At 38.9% G+C, this 24,372-nt stretch overlaps 1 protein-coding gene across 6 annotated transcripts in view; it reads right to left on the bottom strand.

Annotated features, from left to right (window-relative positions):
* The window catches only part of heatr5a (HEAT repeat containing 5a), a 60,296-nt gene extending 36,456 nt beyond the window's left edge, over positions 1-23,840 (bottom strand). For 2 of the 6 annotated variants that reach the window (XM_058398729.1, XM_058398731.1), the window contains exons 1-14: positions 23,671-23,840; positions 20,852-21,096; positions 19,644-19,855; positions 19,284-19,392; positions 18,323-18,472; positions 17,566-17,737; positions 15,071-15,216; positions 13,325-13,574; positions 10,691-10,837; positions 9,099-9,349; positions 5,704-5,815; positions 5,159-5,311; positions 4,895-4,994; positions 933-1,042 (exon numbers count right to left, since the gene is read on the bottom strand). In XM_058398729.1, the coding sequence (XP_058254712.1) occupies positions 933-1,042; positions 4,895-4,994; positions 5,159-5,311; positions 5,704-5,815; positions 9,099-9,349; positions 10,691-10,837; positions 13,325-13,574; positions 15,071-15,216; positions 17,566-17,737; positions 18,323-18,472; positions 19,284-19,392; positions 19,644-19,855; positions 20,852-20,977 (2,038 nt within the window). In that variant the 5' untranslated portion in view covers positions 20,978-21,096; positions 23,671-23,840. Of the gene's footprint in view, positions 1-932; positions 1,043-4,894; positions 4,995-5,158; positions 5,312-5,703; positions 5,816-9,098; positions 9,350-10,690; positions 10,863-13,324; positions 13,575-15,070; positions 15,217-16,243; positions 16,467-17,565; positions 17,738-18,322; positions 18,473-19,283; positions 19,393-19,643; positions 19,856-20,851; positions 21,097-23,670 lie in introns of those variants that run through there. The other 4 variants (XM_058398730.1, XM_058398732.1, XM_058398733.1 and 1 more) reach the window with 4 other exon arrangements.
* Between the last annotated feature and the right edge of the window lie 532 nt (positions 23,841-24,372).

The following is a 24,372-nucleotide window of genomic DNA, read 5'->3' as shown; positions in this document are numbered from 1 at the left end:
TGTGGGAACAGTTTGGAGCTGGCCCCTTCCTCTTCCAACATGACTGTGCACCAGTGCACAAAGCAAGGTCCATAAAGACATGGATGACAGAGTCTGGTGTGGATGAACTTGACTGGCCTGCACAGAGTCCTGACCTCAACCCGATAGAACACCTTTGGGATGAATTACAGTGGAGACTGAGAGCCAGGCCTTCTCGTCCAACATCAGTGTGTGACCTCACAAATGCGCTTCTGGAAGAATGGTCAAAAATTCCCATAAACACACTCCTAAACCTTGTGGACAGCCTTCCCAGAAGAGTTGAAGCTGTTATAGCTGCAAAGGGTGGACCGACGTCATATTGAACCCTATGGATTAGGAATGGGATGTCACTTAAGTTCATATGTGAGTCAAGGCAGGTGAGCGTGAGCGTGAGCTTTTGGCAATATAGTGTATATTGTGCGCCAAGTTGCATTATCAAGTTTCTTCTATTCTGAAGTCACTGCAGATGTACCTTACTTTACTTCCACTCAAGTGAATATAAAGAGTGGTGTACTTTTTAAAGCTTTTCATTAAGATTCTTATTATAGCCAATGAATCTTAGGTCTTAAAAGGAGTTTTTAAAAATGCATTCTTTGAGCATGTGACTATTCCTTAAACCCTGATTCTGTTTCTGGAGTATATGATATGATATGATATATGATATGATATGAGATATGATATGATATGATATATGATATACTCACAATCTGATTTTACTAATCTACTAAAGAACAAGCTTTAATCTAGGGTGAACTGTGCAAGATCAACGGAAAACACCAAAATGTGAATCTGAAAAACACTACTTTTAGCCATTTCCCATAGTTAAAACTGCAGAGCTCTGTACACTATTCAGCAGTTTTATTAATTTATTTTATTTTATCATTTTAACAGGACAGTTCTCACAGAGAGCTTACCTTCATAGGTTTTAGGTGGCAACAGTGCAAAAACCTCATACACTCTCATTTGGAAAACAAACACAGCATTTTTGATCTGTTTCCCGTAGGATTTCATTAGAGAAGGTAACCTTTATGACAAAGAAACAGAAAAGAAACAGTTATTTCTAAAAAAAAAAAAAAAAAAAAAAGCATTATGACATTTAATGGAATTATTTGAAAATGAAAAAGTATTTGACCCGTTTCTGTTTTAAGCAAAACATATGGACAGATTGCTTATCTAACACCTGTGTGAAACAAATAAATTAACCCAGCAAAAGAAGGCAGTGCAACACCATAAACGACATTACTTAGGGATTCCATTTGCTCAAAAAACATTTAAGGCCCTGGCACCCCATAAAAGCAAGAAGTTTTCCATTTTTCTCAGGTCAGAGCCTGACCCAGGATTCACAGCAGTATAGGACAGTAGTGATACAGCATTATAGACACTAACTATGTGTGCAGATCAAGGTAGTTGAAAAAACCTTTTATCTGAGAGTATTTAGAGTCTGCAGAGCCTTGTTATATCCAGTTGTGGATTTCGTGGTCGATGTTACAGCCCTCAGAAAGCATACTGCCTAGGGATGGATTTTAAAGGATTTATTTTATATAAAGCATGGAACTATTGTGAGTGGACAGTGTTCTACAGTGAAAACAGGAATAGTGGGTGTGGGGCTAGACCTCCATTTGCATATCTCATCAGTTTTGGTAGTCTTGACTATTGACAAACCCAGACTGCTTTAGGCCTTTACAGTCATGGCAAGGATGGTTTGCAGGTCTTCTGGGGTGAGAACCACAAACATGCAGTCATCAGCAAACTCAAGGACCTGCACTGCTGAGGCCTTGGTGGTTGCTTGGAACCTTTGGTTATTAAAAAGGTTTCCGTACAGCCTAAAATCAACAGTGAGCCTATTAAAGCTTTGCAGCTTGTCAGGGTGAAGCTTTGTAACACATAGGAGAAAGATGTTGAAGACCACTGGTGCCAACACAAACCCGTTTCTTAGCCCAGTGCATATTTTAAAAGGCACCAATTCCTGTCCCCTTATGGTCACAAGAGACATCTTGTCGTGACAGTAGCTCTCAATTTACAGTTTCCAAATGCTTTGGAGAGATTAACAAATGCCTTGAAACTTTCGGTTAGTCAGCATTAATTTTTCAGCAATTTGTGCTACAGTAGCTATTCTGAGGGATCAGACCAGATGGGCTAGCACTCCCCATGCACATCAGTTCTCCTTGAATTGTGAATGCTTACATTTTGTCCCAAGGTAATGAGATATAATTTAAATTGTAATGTAAATTTAATGTAATGAGATGATAATAATAATTTAATTTAATTAACAATAATTTAAATTGATTGATGTTATACACTTCACCTGTGAGTGGTAAAGGAAAAATGAGCAAGCGTAAGCATATGAGTGAGTTTGACAAGGGACAAATTGTGATGGCTAGACTACTGGATGAGAGCATCTGCAAAACTGCAGCTCTTGTGGGGTGTTCCCATCAAAAGTGGTCCAAAGAAGGAACAGTGGGGAACTGATGACAAGGTCATGGATGACCAAGGCTCACTGATGCACATGGGGAGCAAAGGCTGGATCAGGTGGTCTGATCCAACAGACGAACTACTGTTGCTCAAATTGCTGTAGAAGTTAATGCTGGTTCTAAAAGAAAGGTGTCTAGAATATACAATGCATTGCAGTTTGTTGCATATGGGGCTGCATAGTCGCAGACCAGTCAGGGTCCCCACGCTGACCCCTGAGCACGGCCAAAAGTACCAACAATGGGCCGGGTGAGCATCAGAACTGGACCACGGAGCAATGGAAGAAGGTGGCCTGGTCTGATGAATTACATTTTATTTTAAATCACGTGGATGGCCAGGTGCTTGTGCGTCACTCACCAGGGGAACACATGGCACCAGGATGCAATAGATGCAATGTTTTGCTGGGAAATCCTGACATCCATATGGATGTTACTTTGACACGTACCACCTACATAAGCATTGTTGCAGTCTATGTACACCCTTTCATGGAAACGCTATTCCTTGATGGCTGTGGCTTTTTCAGCAGGATAATGCACCGTGCCACAAAGCAAAAATGGTTCAGGAATGGTCTGATGAGCACAACAAAGAGTTAGAGATGTTGACATGGCCTCCAAATTCCCCAGATCTCAATCCAACCGAACATCTGTGGGATGTGCTGGACAAACAAGTCCAATCCACGGAGGTCCCACCTCACAACTTAACAGAACTTAAAGGATCTACTTCTAACATCTTGGTGCCCGATACCACAGCACACCTTTAGGAAGGCCATCTAGTGGAGTCCATGCCTTGATGGGTCAGGGCTGTTTCGGCAGCAAAATGGGGACCGACACAATATTAGGCAGGTGGTCATAATGTTATGCCTGACTGAGATTTTAAATTGTTAATTTTTATCAATTTACAAAACACAAAGTGAGCGAAAAGAAGAAAAATCTAAATCAAATCAATATTTGGTGTAACTACCCTTTGGCTCCAAACCAGCATCAATACTTACACGTGCACATTGTACACTTGAAAAAGTCAGGGACCTTTGTAGGATCAGATTCAGGTGTGTGATTAACCAATTATTACCAAGCAGGTGCTAATGATCAATATCATATTTAGGTTGAAACACAGTCATTACACAACAATGTAATGACAACAATTGTGTATGAGGCTTAAAACTGAGAGAGGATCAGCCAAACTCTTCTACTGAGGTGAGGTTGTGGAAGACAGTTTCATGTCACAGGTCATACACCTTGGCATGACTGAACACACCAACAAAACACATGTTAGTTATACTGCATCAGCGGGGTCTCTCCCAGGCAAAGATTTCAAAGCAAACTGGGGTTTCAAGATGTGCTCTTCAAGCTATTTTTTTTATTGTTCAGGACCGTAGACGCAAGAAAACTTAATGCTGCAGATGAAAGACAGATCAAGAAACCAATGGGATCCAGGTACACCCATCTACTGTCTGGGGAAGTCTTCCCAGAAGTTGTCTTCCTGGAAGAATTGTGAGCAAAAAGCCATACCTCTGATGTGGAAACAAGGCTAAGTGACTCAACTATGTAAAAAAAACATAGGAAGTGGGGTGCAAAAAAATAGCAGCAGGTACTGTGGACTGATGAGTCAAAATCTAAAATACTTGGCTGTAGCAGGAGGCAGGTTGTTTCATGAAGGGCTGGAGTGTGGTATAATAATGCATGTCTGGCAACACTGAAGCATGGTGGAGGTAACTTACAAGCCTGGGGCTGCATTTTTGCAAATGGAGTTGGAGATTTTGTCAGGATTAACAGTCTCCTCAACGCTGAGAAATACAGGCAGATAATTATCCATCATGCAATACCATCAGGGAGGTGTCTGACTAGCCACAAATTTATTCTGCAGCAGGACAACCACCCACAAAATACAGCCAATGTTATCTTCAGTGTATAGAACAAGGAATCCTGGAAGTGATGGTTTGGCCCACACAGAGCCCTGATCTCAACATAATCAAATCTATCTGGGATTACATGAAGAGACAGAAGGATTTCAGGCAGGCTACATCCACAGAAAATCTGTGGTTAGTTCTCCAGGGTGTTTGTAACAACCAACCTGCCGAGTTCCTTCAAAAAGTGTGTGCAAAGTGTACCTAGAAGAACTGAAGCTGTTTTGCAGGCAAAGGGTGGTCACACCAAATACTGATTTGATTTGGATTTCTCTTCTGTTCAACTTAAATTTTTGAAAGCATTCTTAGTTTACAACATTATTTTGGAAAAGTTTTAAATAGGTGTGAAAAAATTACATATGTTTATTTATTTATTTTCCCCCCACTATTTGCAGGTTAACAAATGATCACTAATAAGTAAAGAGACTTATACCAACATGAGCAGTCCAGAGCAGTGTGGATTATTTATAAACAGCAACGTTTACAAATTTATAATGCACTCACAGAGTCAGCAGACCCACAGCACATGAGAGAACAGGGTGCAGTTGACCAATGACATCATCGCTGAGGTGCTCTCTGCAGCTGATCACCAGATTCTTCATTGCTAATGGGGAAAAAAGCATGTCCAAAGTTTGAATACAAGATATCTTGTTATTTTCCCACAATACATTCAAAGATTAAAATGCTGAAGACTTATGATGGGCTGCATGTATGTGAGACAGGACATTTTTGAATACCACTTTGGGGTTAAGGTTTAAAGTCACTCACCAAACAGTGCTCCTGCCCGGCCCTCCAGAGCTACCTGCCAGGTAAACGAGTCTCCACGCCTAAGTTCACTCTCCAGCTCTTTCACAGACTGGGGAAAGGCACATTTCCACAGCAACAGCATTCTAGGAAGGTGATGGTTCACTACCATAGGTCCTAAAGAAAGGTTCTGGTGTGAATAGGGCTGTTCATTTTTCTTCACTTATCTGAAAGGTACATTCTAAATGCACAAACAAATTAAACATGTCACCTACAAAACACATAACAGGTATGTGAATAGTCTAAGAATTACAGCACTTTTTTGAGCATTTGAGACATTTGGTTGAATCTGAGCAGATAATATAGCCTTATACACTTTAGAATTAATTCTGCTGCTTTAGCCATCATTCACATCACCAATAAATCCATTTTTATTCTGACAAAATAAATAAATTTATTCATTAAACTGTATATATATATAGACATAGGACTAAATGATAAAGACAATCAGATGCTACTAAAGTAATGCTTGTTCCATGACTCCATGAATAAAATATATGCATGATTACCCAAGGTGTTGAGCGCACTGAGTAGTAGCCAGCCTCCCTGAGTTCGCTGGATGGAGATTTTACTATTCTGGGCAGCAGAGCGCAGTAAATCTTCAGCCAGGCCCATCACAACCTGTTCCCACATAGTTACATTTATTCTTCTATACATGCTGTCAAAATAATACAAAATACAGTGTTTTAAACTTACAAAATAAAATATTAGCATATTTATTGGGACATTTACATACTGTTTATATATACAGTGTGGGAAAAAATTATTTGATCCCCTGCTGATTTTGTACGTTTGCCCACTGACAAAGAAATGATCAGTCTGTAATTTTAATGGCAGGTGTATTTGAACAGTGAGAGGCAGAATAAAACAAACAAAAAAATCCAGAAAAATGCATTTCAGAAAAGTTCTACATTGATTTGCATTTTAATGAGTGAAATAAGTATTTGATCCTCTATCAATCAGAAAGATTTCTGGCTCCCAGGTGTCTTTTATACAGGTAAGGAGCTGAGATTACAGTAGGAGCACTCTCGGGGAGTGCTCTTAATCTCAGCTCGTTACCTGTATGAAAGACACCTGTCCAGAGAAGAAAGCATCTATCAGATTCCAAACTCTCCATCATGGCCAAGACCAAAGAGCTGTCCATGGATGTCAGGGACAAGATTATAGACCTACACAAGGCTGGAATGAGCTACAAGACCATCGCCAAGCAGCTTGGTGAGAAGGTGACAACAGTTGGTGCGATTATTCCCAAATGGAAGAAACACAAAAGGACTGTCAGTCTTCCTCGGTCTGGGGCTCCATGCAAGATCTCACCTCATGGAGTTTCAATGATCATGATAACGGCGAATCAGCCCAGAATTACACTGGAGGATTTTGTCAATGATCTCAAGGCAGCTGGGAGCATAGTCACCAAAAAAACAATTGGTAACACACTACGCCGTGAAAGACTGAAATCCAGTAACGCCCGCAAGGTCCCCCTGCTAAAGAAAGCACATGTACAGGCTCATCTGAAGTTTGCCAGTGAACATCTGAATGATTCAGAGGAGAACTGGGTGAAAGTGTTGTGGTCAAATGAGACCAAAATCCAGCTCTTTGGCATCAACTCAACTCGCCGTGTTTGGAGGAGGAGGAATGCTGCCTATGACTCCAAGAAGACCATCCCCACCGTCAAACATGGAGGTGGAAACATTATGCTTTGGGGGTGTTTTTCTGCTAAGGGGACAGGACAACCGCACCTCATCAAAGGGACGATGGACGGAGCCATGTACCGTCAAATCTGGAGTGAGAACCTCCTTCCCTCAGCCAGGGCATTGAAAATGGGTTGTGGATGAAGGAGTGGGCCCAAATTCCTTGAGATGTGTGCAAACCTGGTGGCCAACTACAAGAAATGTCTGATGTCTGTGATTGCCATCAAGGGTTTGCCACCAAGTACTTTTGCAAAGGGGTCAAATACTTATTTCACTCAATAAAATGCAAATCAATGTATAACTTTTTTTAAATGTGTTTTTCTGGATTTTTTTGTTGTTATTCTGTCTTTCACTGTTCAGATAAACCTACCATTAAAATTACAGACTGATCATTTCTTTGTCAGTGGGCAAACATACAAAATCAGCAGGGGATCAAATAATTTTTTCCCTCACTGTATATATATATATATATATATATATATATATATATATATATATGCAACCCCATATGTACCAAACTGCGATGCACTGTGTATTCAGATAGCATTCTGTCAGAAACAGCCAATTTGTAATGTGCACATTAACTTCAATGACATCCCATTCTTAATCCGTAGGATTAATATGGAGTTGGCCCGCCCTTTGCAGCTATAAGAGCTTCAACTTTTCTGGGTTTAGGAGTGTGTATATGGGAATTTTTGACCATTCCTCTAGAAGCGCATTTGTCAGGCACTGATGTTGGACAAGAACATCTGCTCTAATTTATCCCAAAGATTTTCTTTTGGGTTGAAGTCAGGACTCTGTGCAAGCCAGTCATGTTCCTCCACACCAAACTCGATCATTCATGTCTTTATGGACCTTGCTTTGTGCACTGGTACGCAGTCATGTTGTAACAGGAAGGGGTCATCCCTAAACTGTTCCAAAAAGTTGGGAGCATGAAATTGTCCAAAATATCTTGGTATGCTGAAGCATAAAGAGTTCCTTTCACTGGAACTAAGGGGCCAAGCCCAACCCCTGAAAAACAACCCCACACCATAACGCACCAAGTACCGTTCTCCTGGCAACCACCAAACCCAGACTCAACCATCGGATTGCCAAACAGAGAAGCGTGATTCGTCACTCCAGAGAACACGTGTCTCCTGCAATACCGATTCCATGAAGCTCTCTACACATTGTTCTTGAGCTAATCTTTACTGACTCTGCAGAAAGTTGGGGACTTCTGTGCACTGTGCACCTCAGCATGTGCTGACCCTGCTCTGTAATTTTACATGGCCTATCACTTCATGGCTATGTTACTGTTGTTCCCAATTGCTTCCACTTTGTTATAATACCACTAACAGTTGACCGTGGAATATTTAGTAGTAAGGAAATTTCATGAATGGACTTAATGCACAGGTGGAAACCTAACACGATACCACACTTGAATTCACTGAGCTCCTGAGAGCGACCCATTCTTTCACAAATGTTTGTCGAAGCAGTCTGCATGCCTAGGCGCTTGATTTTATACATCTGTGGCCATGGAAGAGATTGGAACACCTGAATTCAATGATTTGGAGGGGTGTCCTAAATCTTTTGTCAGTATAGTGTATGTATTGTTCACTTTGGAGAAAAATATTGATGGTGGTTTAGACCAGAGGTCTTACACTGATTTTAGGTAACAACCCACACTGTAGTCAGTCCACTGTCAGGTGAGGCAGACCACTGTCAAATAGGTAGACTGATATCACTGTAATAACTCCTCTGAAATCTTCAAACAATTGAAAGATACATTCTACATGCACAAAGAAATTAAAATGTATGTCACCTACAAAACATTAGTAATAATACAGAACTACAGTGGCTTGGAGAGAAGGAACATTTTTTCAACTGTCAGGAATCTACACGAAATAACTCATAATATTTAAGTGGAGGGAAACTTAATAAAGTATGCTAAATTGTTTACAAATAACAACATTCTGCTAAAGAAAATACATTATTACATTATTGCTCAATTTTGCCCCATGGAGGAATAACAGTTTTAGCAATTTCAATACAACTACACTTGATACACATGTTTTACACAATTTATCACTGTGCCTCTACCAGCAGCCTTAACATCAAACACTTCTCAACCTAACACTAAAAGAGTATAAATAATATAAACTTTAATCTAACTGTAATTTAAAAAACAGTGCTTTTTAATATGATAGGAATCTCAGAATTCTCAGAATTGTGCTTACCTTGCCTTTAGAATGTGGTATACCAAGGGGGCAGTGTTGTACCGCACCCAACAGGGCAGCAATTGCAGCACTATACCCAGCTACAGCCTCGGGACAAGACTTCAACGCATTAAGTCTCTCCAGACAGCGGTCGAGCAACAGAACCAGCTGAGCAGGCAGCGCAATGGCTATGCAGCGTAGGCACCAGGCAGCTGCCAGCCGTGCAGATAAGCTGGGGTGAAGGAGCACAGAGATCACAGTATCCAACATTGCTGAATGAGAGAAAAAGAAAGAAAAATACAGGACAGGAATGATAAAACTTGCTTTGAAGCATTTTTTCTATAAAGCTCTAGAAATTAACCTCAAACTCAACTATTATCAATACAAGCTTTTCTGACACACAATCAGGTCAGTAAGTATTTTGACTATGACAAAGTATGTCTACCACAATATAATGGAGTAGAAATTAAATAATGCCCTTCAAAAAAAGCCATTCATCAGTGAGAAGCAAAGAAGACCCAGGCTGATGTTTGCAAAAGACCATAAGCATTAGACCATAAAGGACTAGAGTAAGGTCATCTTGAAGAGTCCAGTTAGATGGTGACCTGGAGAGGCCTACAAGCCACAGTGTCTCACACCAGACACTGTTCCACTGGCTGGAATCAGTCACATTCATCTTTGTAAAGGGCGTCTTGTACAAGGTAATCCTGAAATAAAACTTGTTTCCTTCTGATCTAACAATGTTCCCCAACTCTTAGGATTGTTTTTTTCCAGCATCTTCAGATCTGAACCCCATTGAAAACCTCTGGAAAGTCATCAAAAGGAAGATGGATGTTCACAAGCCATCAAACAAAGCTGAACTGCTTGGATTTTTGTCACCCAACAACAATGTAAAAGATTGGTTGAGAGCATGCCTAGACACATGAAAGCTGTGATTGAAAATTCCAGCAAATATTGATTTTTGAACTTTTTTTGAAAGTTCCTACTTAGTATTGTGTAAAAATTTACATGAGCCTCTTTTCTTTGCATTATTTGAGGTCTAAAAACACTGCATCTTTTTTGTTATTTTGACCAGTTGCCATTTTCCGCAAATAAATGCTCTCAATGACAATGGGTTTATTTTAAATTTGGGAGAAATTGTGAGTAGTTCATAGAATAAAACAAAATGTTCATTTTACTCAAACGCGTACCCATAAATAGTAAAACCAGAGAAACCAATAATTTTGCAGTGGTCTCTTAATTTTGTAGCTCTATTCCTGATAATGCTATAATCATAAATATCCTCTTGTGCATCCTTTCAACATACTTGAACAAAGAAATTTCGATTTCTGTAAAGCTGCTTTGTGACAATACATCTCAATATAACAATCTCCTGCTAAAAGCAAAATCTGAACTGTGCTGAATTAAACCCATGCCCTTTCTAAAGGCTTTGTCTGAATAATATAATAATCATAAACATATAATAATATGGTTATGGAGAAAGGCTTTACATAACAGCAAATCCATGATCCTAGCGATCCCACTGAGAAAAGAACATTTAGACAACAACTGCACTCCCTGTGATCTACCATTCCAGATTTGACCATGCAGAGTATTTGTATGGGGTGGCTGACCTGTGCTGCTATCATGCATCAGTGGTGCAGCACAAGATCCTAGGTCTTGTAACACACTGCCCAGCTCCCGAAGGACACACACCAGCATGTGTGGATTGGCTGCCACAGATATGCTTCTTTCTTGCATCTCCATGTCTCCCCCTGTATCTGACAAACATAGTCACATAATAGCCTGCAACTACTTAACATACAAATTTTGTCAACCCTGTATTTATTTTTGCATTAATATGACAAGTCATTAAGAATATATATAGAATAGAATATATCGAATATATCGAATATATTCACCCAATTAAACAAAATCACACAAAAACATTATCATTCTTACATTTAATTACTGAACATAATTACCTGAAAATGAAATATCTTTGTTGAAAAAAAAAGTGGAATTTTGCTTTCAGCAAGTCGTGCGACAACCCAGTGAGAAACAATAATATAATCTAAATATGTCTGTTAATTAGTATTAAACATGGACAATGGGTCGGAGGAATTTTGGCCCATTACTTCTTACAAAACTGGTTAATCTCAGTGATGTTTTCAGTTTTGGTGGGCTTCCTTGCATGAACTGCTCTTTTTAGGTCCTTTCACAACATTTCTATTGTGGTTATGGTCAGCACTTTTAAAAATATTACATTTCTAATGCTTATGTTGTCTTTCTGCAGTGGCACGGAATTTCGTATATTTGTATATCATTTTTCTTTAACCATCACATGATCACAAACGTAACTAATATTTTTCTCTCTCTTTTTTTCTTTTTCTCCATTTCACTTATTCTCTCTCTCTCACTTGAACTATATGTCCAACTCCCAAGCTTCTGAGTTTCCAGTGGGACTGCTTCTTCTTTCCAGACCTGTCTGATCCAGCCAGACACTCTACTCTTGGTTGGGGTCACATAGTGGTGCTCACTACTGCTGGGAATAGATTTGCATGAACTGCCGTAACCTAGGGGACTGCCAAGGATAGAACAACTCTGAGACCATCACGCCGTCTTAGAACTGTTGTTCCATCAGTCAGCTTTCGGGAGAAAAGAATTAGTGCAAAATCTATAATGAACTCAGAAATTATGCTGACCTATTAGTTGCTAAGGATCTCTTGGTTGCACAATTCCACACTATAAACTGCTGAAGAAATGACATTATTTACATTTACATTATTTACTGTCCAGTGTCACTCAAGTAAGGATGGGTTCCCTTCTGAGCCTGGTGAGATTTTCCTTGCCACAGTTGCCTCAGGCTTGCTCATTAGGAATAAATGTTAGGGATAAATAGTAACTTAATTTTAAACTGTATCATTTTTATTCTATGTTTCTATACTTCTGTAAAGCTGCTTTGAGACAATATCCATTGTCTATATAGATAAATTGAATTGAAAAAAAAATGTAATTATCTTTTGCCTCACAGTGGATTTCTGTAGCCAAATTCTTTACAAATGACTTTTTACAGCCTGGTGAGCATTAATAACTTTTTCTGGGGTCACTGAAAATCAAGGCTTGGCACACTTCCATAAACCTGTGTGGGGAAGACTGGGGCAAGTTTATGTTCTTGAAACATGAGAGGCCTGGTAAACTCATGCCTTATTGCCATCCTCTTGACTGAAACACATGACTTTAGTTCTCCAAAGGTTCCCATACTATTTTTCAACAAACATTTAATGTTGGAAAATTTTACTCAAAAAAAAAAAAAAGTAAAATCTATAATGCTTTTCAATCATCTGTTTAATTGGGTTATTTATCTAGTTTTATGACTAAGATAAGGATCTTTTAACATTTAAGGTCAAATTTATGAAGAAGTACAGTATAGAAAATTACACAGGGGTCACAACATGTTTTGTGAGACAATTTTATTAATAAATACTAAATTGCCATATTCCTTGCAATAATAATTTTTTTCTAGTCTAGTATAGGTGTCTTCAATCTTATCCAAAAAGGATGAGGCAGTGCAGGTTTTCTTTTCCCAGGACCCAAACCTGATTTCATTTGTTTTATCAGTTCATCTTAGTCTCCAAATCAACTATCAACTGCACCTCTAATTTGGCTGAAATGAAAGCCTGCAGATAAAACTGCGGCCACAGATAAGACTGAAAATCCCTGGTCTAATAGAAGGTCTTGGCATGATTAATTTTAGGGGGTTATTTTTGTGAGGGTTGTGCAAAGATAAAACTTTGTGAGCTTACAAACTCACATGCTCTCTAGAGTTTTGTATTGGGTGTCACACAAGGGCTTCAGCACTAATATTACTACTAATACTATAAATACTGATAATTCCCATGACTACAGGAAAAGAATTTCCACTCCTCAGTCATCCATTCTGGAATTAATCAGTTTAGGTAAGCCTTATTTTTAATGAATAATCAAATACTTGGTTACACAGAGTCTTTGTCAGCCGAGTTCACCCAGCTGACATGCATAAACGATATTTGTTGTGTTTTATTTTTCATGGAACGTCACCACATGACACTGCTGAGGCACTGAAGGTGACTGAGCTTATTGCATAATGTTGAGGGTAATTTGCCACTCATCAGAACAAGAACCATCAGACAACCATCAAAATACCAGCAAGATTAATCCTTTCAATACAAGTATTTTGTTAACTGGTCACTAACTAATTTTACTCAGAAACTTTTCCTGCAGCTTACCTACAGTCTTCTTCTGTTTGCTGATGACCAAGCAGAGCTCCTTGGCCACTGCTATTTGAGCTTTCTCTCCCAGTAGGCTGCCTACAGAGGCTCTGAATATGTAGGAGACACAGCGTCGGCAATAGACAGCTTCAGCCAGGTTCTCATTAACCCGTGTGTCACACACCAGCTCCATTAGCAGGGAAAGCAGGGTGGAGAAATTAGCTTCCAACCATGCTCCACCCAGAGTGGAGATAAACACGACACATGCCTAGGCATGAAAAAAAATAACACACACATACGTACATACATATACATACATTATAGCAAGTAAAAGCTAAACAAGACTACGTAGATCAGGATTTGCGGGAACAAATACAGCAGCCACATCAAAACAGCGATAATATTAAACCACTGGCTGATACAGATAGAATAAATTACATAATTTACATAATTCCTGCTACAAAGCTACTTTACAAAAATAAGGCTTTACCTATTTACACTTACTATGGGTGCAATGTCTCATTCATTTTCATGATAAAATGATTTTTATTCCTCCTAAACAAAATTTTTAAAAGCTAAAAGACAATTCCAATTTAACTGGAATTCCCACCCGGCTTGTGGGCAGGCAAACTGCACACAACACAGACGGATATATTCTTCTATTATGCTGTTTTATGTTGTCCTTCTCTATTCTCTAAAATGATACCATATTTGAGTCACAAAATTTTTCCTAGTACTTAATAATCAGAGAAAATGCATCCTCAGCTAGATTACTGTGAAGGAGAAGGCTGCAACAAATACTGACTAAAGTCTCCAGTTTGCATGAAAATGATTAAAAGGTACCCATGGGGAAAATGTAATAAATGCCAAAAAGTGAGAAACTTGTGCAGAATGTAATGTTTCAATATACCATATATACAACAGTCACAGAGTCCCCTCTGAAAGAGTTGGAACAGCATGGCCAGTTGTTTTGTTTTTGCAAAACACTGAAGACATTTGGGTTTAAAATCAAAAGATGAATATAAATCAGAGCAGAATTTCAGTTTTGGAAACATCTTAGAACATAGCATCCTTTGTTTGAACCCACCCACCTATATCTCTACACAAAAGAACTCTACAGAAACATTCTGTCTGACAATTTACAATTTAGAAATTAACCCAATATAACTGTGAGGAAATGAATCATGCAGAAAGACAATAATCAAAATCACTCAAAGGAAACACAACAAAGGACTTAATTATTTTGGACTGGTCAATCATCAGACCTTAGCCCAATTGTGCGTGCATTTCTTGGAGAATGAAACAACTGACACAAGGCTGTACCAGAAAAAAAAGGCATCAAAAAAGAAAAATGCATTGGTGATGGCAGTGGAATACCAGTTTTGATGAAGTTATTGTGAGCAGGGGATATGTAAACAAACAGTTGCATAGTAAATCAAAAAAATATATACATTAAAAAAAGCTTTTAATATTATGTGTTACAAAACTCACATAAAGATGTCTGTGGTTTGTTCTACACTGTTTAACATATCTAGATGTATATATCAACAAATAAAAGTTGAAATTATGATCTATTGTCTCATTTTCATTGTTTGATTGCAAAATCAAATGTCTTCAGTGAACAGCAAAAACAACAGAACCAACATCACCGTTACTAAACTGATTTTGCTTTTCCCACATTCCTCATAGCTGGAACTGACACTTGAAAAGCACATGCTATTAAACTGCACTGAATTCATCTGTCATGCAACTGATCTAATTGACCTGTGTGATGCCCACGCGCAAGTCTCCATTCACTGAGTTGCTACTCTTTAGTATGTCACCGCTGACACGCAGGAAACCTGCTCCACGTCGTAGGAAGCCATTGGATACCAGTTCTGTCACCTCTTCCAAGGTGACAGGCCGTGGAGCTGCAGCAAAGGAGACAGGAATGCAGACAAATAATCAAAAAAACATCAGCAAAAGACGAAGGTTAGCAAACATACTGGACCACATGGGGATTTAGACTGGAACAATTATCACAAGAACTCTACAAGCCATGTTCTGGGGACAAGCTTTGTGTATACGACTGGGAATGAACACAAGCTCGAGCAAAATGTCCTTGCATATAATTAACCATGTTATGTAAACAAGGCATGTGTCAACGGCTCTGCAACAATTTTACACCAGACCACTATTATCATGAAACACTGGTTTCTGTGTTTGTGTGGCACTCACTGGTTTACTAAATAGAACATAGAAATAGCTACAGTGATCTTAAGTGACCATTATTAATGCAAAAACCTTTTCAAAAATCCTGCACACAATATCAAAGTGATTGTAGCTTATTACACAGTTGCAGTTTAATAACTTTTTTTAACTTTTAAATAACCATTGTCATAGTGAGTGCTGCCTTATTCAGGCTACATGCTAAAATATTGACCTGATATTCAGTTAATTTCACATTAATTCACTAGTTCCAGTTTTTTTAATATCCTAATTCCAATATTGCCAATATCCTAAAGCAAGTCACCTCAGGCACACACAGCAAGCAAAATCAAATTAGCATCAGAATATTCCAGTTAGTGATACTCACTCTTTATTTTTTCTTTAAAAAAAAGAATTAACCAGGACATACTATTCCTGTAAGACAAACAGTATGTAGAACGAATAAAAGTGAAAACAATACTGATACCTTCTTTTAATTTTGTTGTCTCATATGGTTGGCATCAGCACTTTATTATGCTGTGACAAATGATCTGATAAACACCAGTCAGTAAACTGCTGTATTGTAACTAGCTACCTAATACTGCATAAACCCTTTTTCTGTAGTAGTGTTCGTTCTGTAGTAGTATTTAATTGTAGTTGCATAAAAATACACTGTATGGACAAAAGGTGCGTGCAATTATAAAATTGTATATATGTATATACACTATATTGCCAAAAGTATACGCTCACCCATCCAAATAATCAGAATCAGGTGTTCCAATCACTTCCATGGCCACAGGTGTATAAAATCAAGCACCTAGGCATGCAGACTGTTTTTACAAACATTTGTGAAAGAATGGGTCGCTCTCAGGAGCTTAGTGAATTCCAGCGTGGAACTGTGATAGGATGCCACCTGTGCAACAAATCCAGTCGTGAAATTTCCTCGCTCCTAAATATTCCAGTCAACTGTCAGCTGTATTATAAGAACGTGGAAGTGTTTGGGAACAACAGCAACTCAGCCACGAAGTGGTAGGCCACGTAAACTGACGGAGCGGGGTCAGCGGATGCTGAAGCGCATAGTGCGAAGAGGTCGCCAACTTTCTGCAGAGTCAATCGCTACAGACCTCCAAACTTCATGTGGCCTTCAGATTAGCTCAAGAACAGTGCACAGAGAGCTTCATGGAATGGGTTTCCATGGCCGAGCAGCTGCATCCAAGCCATACGTCACCAAGTGCAATGCAAAGCGTCGGATGCAGTGGTGTAAAGCACGCCGCCACTGGACTCTAGAGCGGTGGAGACGCGTTCTCTGGAGTGACGAATCACGCTTCTCCATCTGGCAATCTGATGGAACAGTCTGGGTTTGGCGGTTGCCAGGAGAACGGTACTTGTCTGACTGCATTGTGCCAAGTGTAAAGTTTGGTGGAGGGGGGATTATGGTGTGGGGTTGTTTTTCAGGAGCTGGGCTTGGCCCCTTAGTTCCAGTGAAAGGAACTCTGAATGCTTCAGCATACCAAGACATTTTGGACAATTCCATGCTCCCAACTTTGTGGGAACAGTTTGGAACTGGCCCCTTCCTCTTCCAACATGACTGTGCACCAGTGCACAAAGCAAGGTCCATAAAGACATGAATGACAGAGTCTGGTGTGGATGAACTTGACTGGCCTGCACAGAGTCCTGACCTCAACCCAGTAGAACACCTTTGGGATGAATTAGAGCGGAGACTGAGAGCCAGGCCTTCTCGTCCAACATCAGTGTGTGACCTCACAAATGCGCTCCTGGAAGAATGGTCAAAAATTCCCATAAACCCACTCCTAAACCTTGTGGACAGCCTTCCCAGAAGAGTTGAAGCTGTTATAGCTGCAAAGGGTGGACCGACGTCATATTGAACCCTATGGATTAGGAATGGGATGTCACTTAAGTTCATATGCAAGTCAAGGCAGGTGAGCGAATACTTTTGGCAATATAGTGTATATCCCTACACAAACTCAAAAATGAACAAACTGTTTCCTTGAGACGTAAGTGTGTTTTGAAAAACCTCTCCCTACTCAGGTAATGGAGGTAATGTAACCTACCTATGACTTGTTTGGGCTCAAGTGCTGAGGCTAACAAGGTGCCTAACAGTTTGGAGACAATGACACGCGCTTCATAGTTGGAGCCATCAAATGCTCTGAAGCATAGCAAGGCTATGTTCTCCAACTCTGTAGACCACAGGAATACAGCTTCTCTCTGCAGCTCCAAAAGGCACTGATCACAAACACACATATACCACAATGCTATCACTTTAAATGTCACGGTAAAATGCTAAATTTTAAATTGTTTATAGAAGGGCTACAAGCCTTCTCAGACTGATGAGCAGCATTCTGCTATAGTGTGCATGTCTTTAGTAACAATGCAAATTCCTTTCTCAATAATTGCAGAAGTATGATTGGTATACTTATTTTTCCCCCACCAAGGTTTATATAAGTTAGTTTAGTTTTTGAGGAAAATGACTACAAATCTATCTGTGCATTTGTACAGAAGCTTGTGAAGACCATACAACTGTTATTTAGGACTTGATAAATAAAAACATTTTTCCCATGACTGTACGCTATTTAATGCAGAAATATAAAAAAGTTTATGGCCTTTATTTATAAACTTACTTTCATTTTTAAATGTATACCTTATTTAGATGATAAATGCATTTGAATACAATGATATTGTATCTACTAAAAACAATAATGTTTTAGTGTCCTATAAATAATATATTCATAAGCTTTTTCTAAAATAAATATTATCATCAATATTTATAAATATAGAAATAAAATACTAAAGAATGAGAAACAATAATACCTTAGCGGCTGCACAGCGAACTGCCATAGAGCGGTCAGTGAGGCAGGAGCGTGTAGCTTTGTAGATGTCTCTGTGACAGGGCAATGCACTCACCCCCAGACCCTTCAGGATTTTCTCTATACACCGCATGATCTCATAGCGCCCCTGAGACTGTATGCACACACACATGCATAGACATCGCATGTTATGTTACATAGAGAGGAGCTTACTGACAGCTGCAAAGTATGAGACAAGAGACTCCTTCTAAAAATGTTCATTAAAATGAGTCTATACAACACATTTAATCACATCAACAATTATGTTTTTTGTTAAATAACTTCTGTAGGCTTAGCCTTAGATTATGTGTGGCATATACAAGTCCCTGTAAATTACTTTTTTACTATATAAACTAGCATGTCACTAGCATGAACTAAAATGGCACAGCTCAAAACCTGTGATGTGATCTGTAACAAGAACTACTGTCAGAGCTACTGTTATAGAAAATGAATCAATCTTTACAAGGATGTGATATAAAAGCATGTAACAGGGAGAGGCTTTTGTCTTATTTACTCTTTGGAACACATGCATGTACTGCAGCATGGATGACTGAGTCCGTTCCTGGACAAGAGCACTGTCATAATTATCTCACAGCTTGCTTGCTATAGCTCTATCAAATAGGTCTGAAAATACTTACTGTACTTACATTAATGTTTTTGCTTTATTCCTAGCTATCAGTACACCGTCATGCTCATCCTCTAAATGATACAGTCTTATACTTGTGCTTATGCTCACACAATTCACCATGTTCATTTGGTGCCTTGTATGCTGTCATGTAGAAGTGAAGGGTCCACTCTTTAAGCAACTGTTCTGAATGTTGAGTACTTATATTTCTCTCGCTCTCTCGCCATCATAAACGTCTTCATGTGTCTATGTATATAAATCAGTCTGCATGTATTTTTGCCTGCTGACCAACTCAACTTACTTCTGAGCTCTTCATGGCTTTGAGAAGAGTCGCCACTGTCTCCTTGAAGGAGCTGATGAGAAGACGGGCGAGCTGCTCATACATTGCACCTAGACAGGCCACAGCTGCCCTGTCAGGAGACAAGCATCACAGAGATGGAGTTTATACACAGCATCATTTATAGCCAGTTGAGATTTTTAAATTAATTCACAGCCTCTTGTCCACCGAACTGCATGGGGACTTTTGTGTTTCTGAAGAAAATTTATCTGGAGTGGAGATAATGTGTGACAGTATAAGAAATCGCAAAAATTCATTCATTTATATGTGTGCACAAGTATTCACCACAATAAAGGGTGATGACTGATTACAATCCGCACTTACAGACGAGTTGGCAGGAAGCTGGGCGAGTCATCCTTGCTCTTGATAATGTCATGGCAACGGTCCACAGTAAGGCTGGAGGTAAGGGATTCACCAACGCGATAGACCAGAGCCACACAGTGAGCCAGGAGGTAGCGTGTGGAGGGGCCAGGAGAACTGGTCAGAACAGCCATCAGCTGCTCCACCAGTCGCTTCTGGTTCTGCTTCACATCCACCTGTCATTTGGAAAAAAGCATGCTTCAATACATTCATGATCATTTTATTATGCAAATTCTGTTCCTTTAATAAAATATTAAGTACTGCACATGGAAATCGACAATTACCCATAACGCACCATTTTTTTTATTATTATAAAGCATCTTGTTTTCGTACTATTATATACACAGCATTTATATAGCTTTCAATCCTTAATCCAAATGTAATCTCTGGCCACTACCAAAAATGTTTATGAAATCTAGGATGGGATGTCAGACACACAAAAACACACACACAAACGGAAATGGTGGACACACACAGTACAAATCAGGCACAGTATCAGACCAGACCAGACTTATCGTGCCCAAAGTTGCACATTAAGCCTGTACCCATTTTCAACTGTTAAGGCCTACATGACACAGTGGGGTCCAGAAGTCTGAGATCACACTGAAATCCTGGGATATTGTTTTTCATGTAAAATAGGAAATATACAGAAGAATTTTTAAATATTTAAAATAAAGAAATTAGATGTTTCTAATTCCCTTTTTAAACAAACAAATCTGAGAAAAGAAAGACAGCTAATGCACCTTAAAATCAATGACACTGGCTGCAAACTGGTGCCATGTATCATTTATTTGAATTAAGGCAGGAAATTCTCAAGTATTTTCCGCTTTCCGTATGCCTCTCTCATAAGCAAAAACATTTGTGCAGGATTTTTATCTGGCTTTATAAAAACTGAATGGTAAGCAGATTAAAAATGCTTTGCACCTCTGAGATGTGAACACACCACAATTCTTATTATGATTTACTTGACTTACAAAGTGCTAACACCACATTCAAAACATTAGAAACAGTCTGTGTCCATCTCTGACTGTTTTCCTTCTTTTCATTTATGTGCACAAGTACAGGGCACACAGTTCTTCATTGCAGGTGCTCCAGCAATTTTACAACTTGGAAACTTTGAGACAATTGTTGTCTCTCTCACAGCATCAGTGAACTTAGATTCCTAGACATACCCGTTCAGCAGCAGGCAGCAGCTTCTTCAGAAAGCGCAGCCACTCAAAGACAAATTCGGCCCTCTGTTGTTCGCCTAGTATGCTGCAGACATCCTCGTTCAGCAGTAGGCTATGTGCCTGCTCCATTCTTCCTTTTTGCTTTCTTTCTTTCTTTCTTTCTTTCTTTCTTTCTCTTCTCCTTCTCTATGGCTGGGCCTTGAGCAGCAGAGTCCAAGCTCCTGGTTCTAATTCTCACTGCATCATCACTGCAACAAGCCACAAACATGAAGACAACATAGAGGGAGAAACTACTTGGACATACCAATCTTTCTGTAACTGATCCCATTTTAAAGGACAAACTTACTCCTTATTCAAATTTTATTTGTTTTACATGTGGATGTGTGATAAAGTAGTTATTACTGAAGTATTTAACTCCCATTTGCATCTCAATTGTCCCACTCATTTTTACAGCATACTTTATATCCTGTCCAAACTGATGCTGGTAAAGAGTCCATTTATATCCTAGAACATTACTAATATTAGGGAAGAACAGCCACAGACTGTATTTCATTTCATACCAAAGTTGTTAACTGTGGGCTCTGTGCAGGACACAGGAGCTCATCTACTCCAAACTTGGCAAACCATCGTCTTTACGGAACTCACATTATGCTCAGGGTCATCATCATTCAGGAACATGTTCGGGCCCCTTAGTTCCAGTAAAGGGACATTGTAATGCTGCACACAAAGACATTCTTGACAATAATGGGCTTCCAACTTTGTGGCAACAGTTTGGGGAAGAACTACATATGGTTGTGATGGTCAGGTCCACATACTTCTAGCCATATAGTGACATTTCAGGAAAACCTGTAACTGCTTTCATGAACAGTAAAGAGTTATCCAGAAAATTATGAATGAGTTTAAAATTGTAAAAAACAATATAAGGGCAGCTCGAGTAAGACATTTCCTCAAGCCTTAATCATTTGAAAAAAGTGACCTTTTTTACCATGTAACTTGGTCATATTCCACATTACTCATCAACATCACTTCATAATGTTCTACAACATGTCACTGAAATGAATAGAATTTTGGCCACCATGTAATGGCATCTGATTTAGACATTTCTAAAATCCCCCAAATGTATCATAATACAGCATACTCATATGTTTTGCAAATGAGGCCCATTTCTCAGTTTTTCGAGAACATTTAAGGCATATTTAAAAATTTTCTAGTTAATTTCCATTAAACTGCAGGCCTCTGTTAGACAGCTGAGATGATTTTTTTTAAAAAAACCCTCTCATCTTTCACCATGATAATGACCCAAAGCACAAATTCAAGTCAACAAAGAATTGGACAGGCAGATCTAAATCTTATCTAAAGAGGTGGTATGAAGATAATACGAGTGCACAGGAGATCCCCTCACAACCGGACAGATCTGAAGTATTTTTGCCAGGAAGAGTGAAATAAAATTGTCAAATCAGGATGTTGCAAGTTAATAGACTCTTACCCAAAAAGAATAAAGTGATGAATTACTTGCAAAAGGTGCTGTAACAAAATATTAATTAAAGTATATGTGTTTTGTTGCTATATCAAATGAAAGGTAGGAAAAGTCTGACATGATGTAGCTTAGTTTAATTTTTTTTTACACCACACAAACATGCCAATTTTAATGAGGACTTTTTATATCTACTGCACAGAACATCTGGATTTTAAATGTGTATCATTATTTCAGAAACATTGTTTTAAATGACAGAAGTCTATGAAGGAAGTATGACAACAGTGTTCCTAACACTTCTCAGGTAAACCTATATGACACAGCTATGAATAATGCAGTGAGGATTTAGTTCTCTGCTACAGTGTCAGTATACACAATAGCATGAGAATTAAGCTACATTTTAACCTACATAATAATATGACAAATGTATTTTGCTAGGTTTTTCTTCGGTTTTTCTAAATATTTTTATTGGGGAAAGCCATACATACATACATACATTAACGCAGCTGTAGTGAATTTCCCCTCTTCCATATTGAACTGCATTATAATTATTTCACACACATATTGCATTGCATTCTGTAAAAGCCATTTCTCACAGTCCAGTCCACTTATATTAGAAAGTGTCATCCTACATTGTGCAATATAACACACAGGGCAAACAAGCCATCATTTTAACATCTGTGCCCTACACAAAGTGACCAAGCAGTCGTTTTTAGTATTTTAACAAGCCATTTAAATGATTCGACTGGGCATTTAGTGTATTTGGGTACAGGGGCATGGTACAGCGAACTGCACTAAGCAAACGAGCATTTAACCTGTGCAGTACACTTATGAGGAGGCTTCAGATCAGAAACTCGTGGATGTTTTGGACACAGTGGACTAGCGAAGGACAGAAGCCATTATATGTTACACGAAATAGTGTTGGTTAGTAGGGAATTAGTTTGGACCCAAGTGCGCGTATAACGGGTGAATTACACAGAGGATTTATGCACGGAATGTGATTTCATACCATAATATAAAAAATATGACCGGCTATATAAATAAATAACCCGATTATAGCTGTCTTTCATGCTTTATCGTCTCATTTTGTGCCCTCAGACGCCCACGCTGGAGGCTAAGCTAACTAGCTCTGTAAAAGTTGCTTGTTTTCCCGCTAATCAAAAGTTGCAGCTGGCAATGAAGTCAGTTCCATAGCTGAAGCTTATTTATGTAACTTAACTGCGTACTGTTGACAATATAATTGATTCCTTGCTCTAGCAAGACAGGTGATGGAGAATGCTAATCATTAGCCATTTAGCCGCATCAAATGATTTGCTATTAATCAGAAAGAAAAAAAAGTGTTACCTACCGAACAGTACTACTCTCACACGCCGAGAGATTGAGAAAAGTTCCTTATTCAACACTTCTGAGCTTTTCTAAAAATCCGAGCAGACTTCACAGCCAGACTGAGCTTATGTGTGCAGTGGGAAAATGCGACTGAAACTGTGGGAAGAAAACAGCAACCACAAAGAAAAGACACTGAACCACGGCCAGAGGCACAAACTTCATTACCGGAGAACACACAGAACATCATCAGCATTATTGCAAGATAATATAAATTGTAATCTCAAGAATGTCACTCTGACATCAATAACGAAATAAATATAAATTTCAACCCTTTAATGCATAAATGCGTTGTTTACTCTTAGAAATCAAGTCAATTTAAGATTTAAGTGGTCACCCCAAAATCACTTTACATCTTACATCTATAAATAATCACTATATATATATATATATATATATATATATATATATAAAGACACCCCTAAAATCAGTGAAAAAATTATGCAGGCCAATCCATTTTGCTGAATTTCAAATAGTACTCAGTAGTTTGTATGACCCCCACGTGCTTATATGCATGCATGTCAATGTCAGGGCATGCTCCAAATGAGATGACGGAGGGTATCCTGAGGTTTTTCTTCCCAGATCTGGACCAGGGCATCACTGAGCTCCTGGGCAGTCTGAGGTGCAACCTGGCAGCATCAGATGGACCGAAACATAATGTCCCAAA

This window comes from Hemibagrus wyckioides, linkage group LG09 (genome assembly GCF_019097595.1).
Source record: "Hemibagrus wyckioides isolate EC202008001 linkage group LG09, SWU_Hwy_1.0, whole genome shotgun sequence".
Classification (NCBI taxonomy): domain Eukaryota; kingdom Metazoa; phylum Chordata; class Actinopteri; order Siluriformes; family Bagridae; genus Hemibagrus; species Hemibagrus wyckioides.
This window is presented reverse-complemented; position numbering and strand designations above follow the sequence as displayed.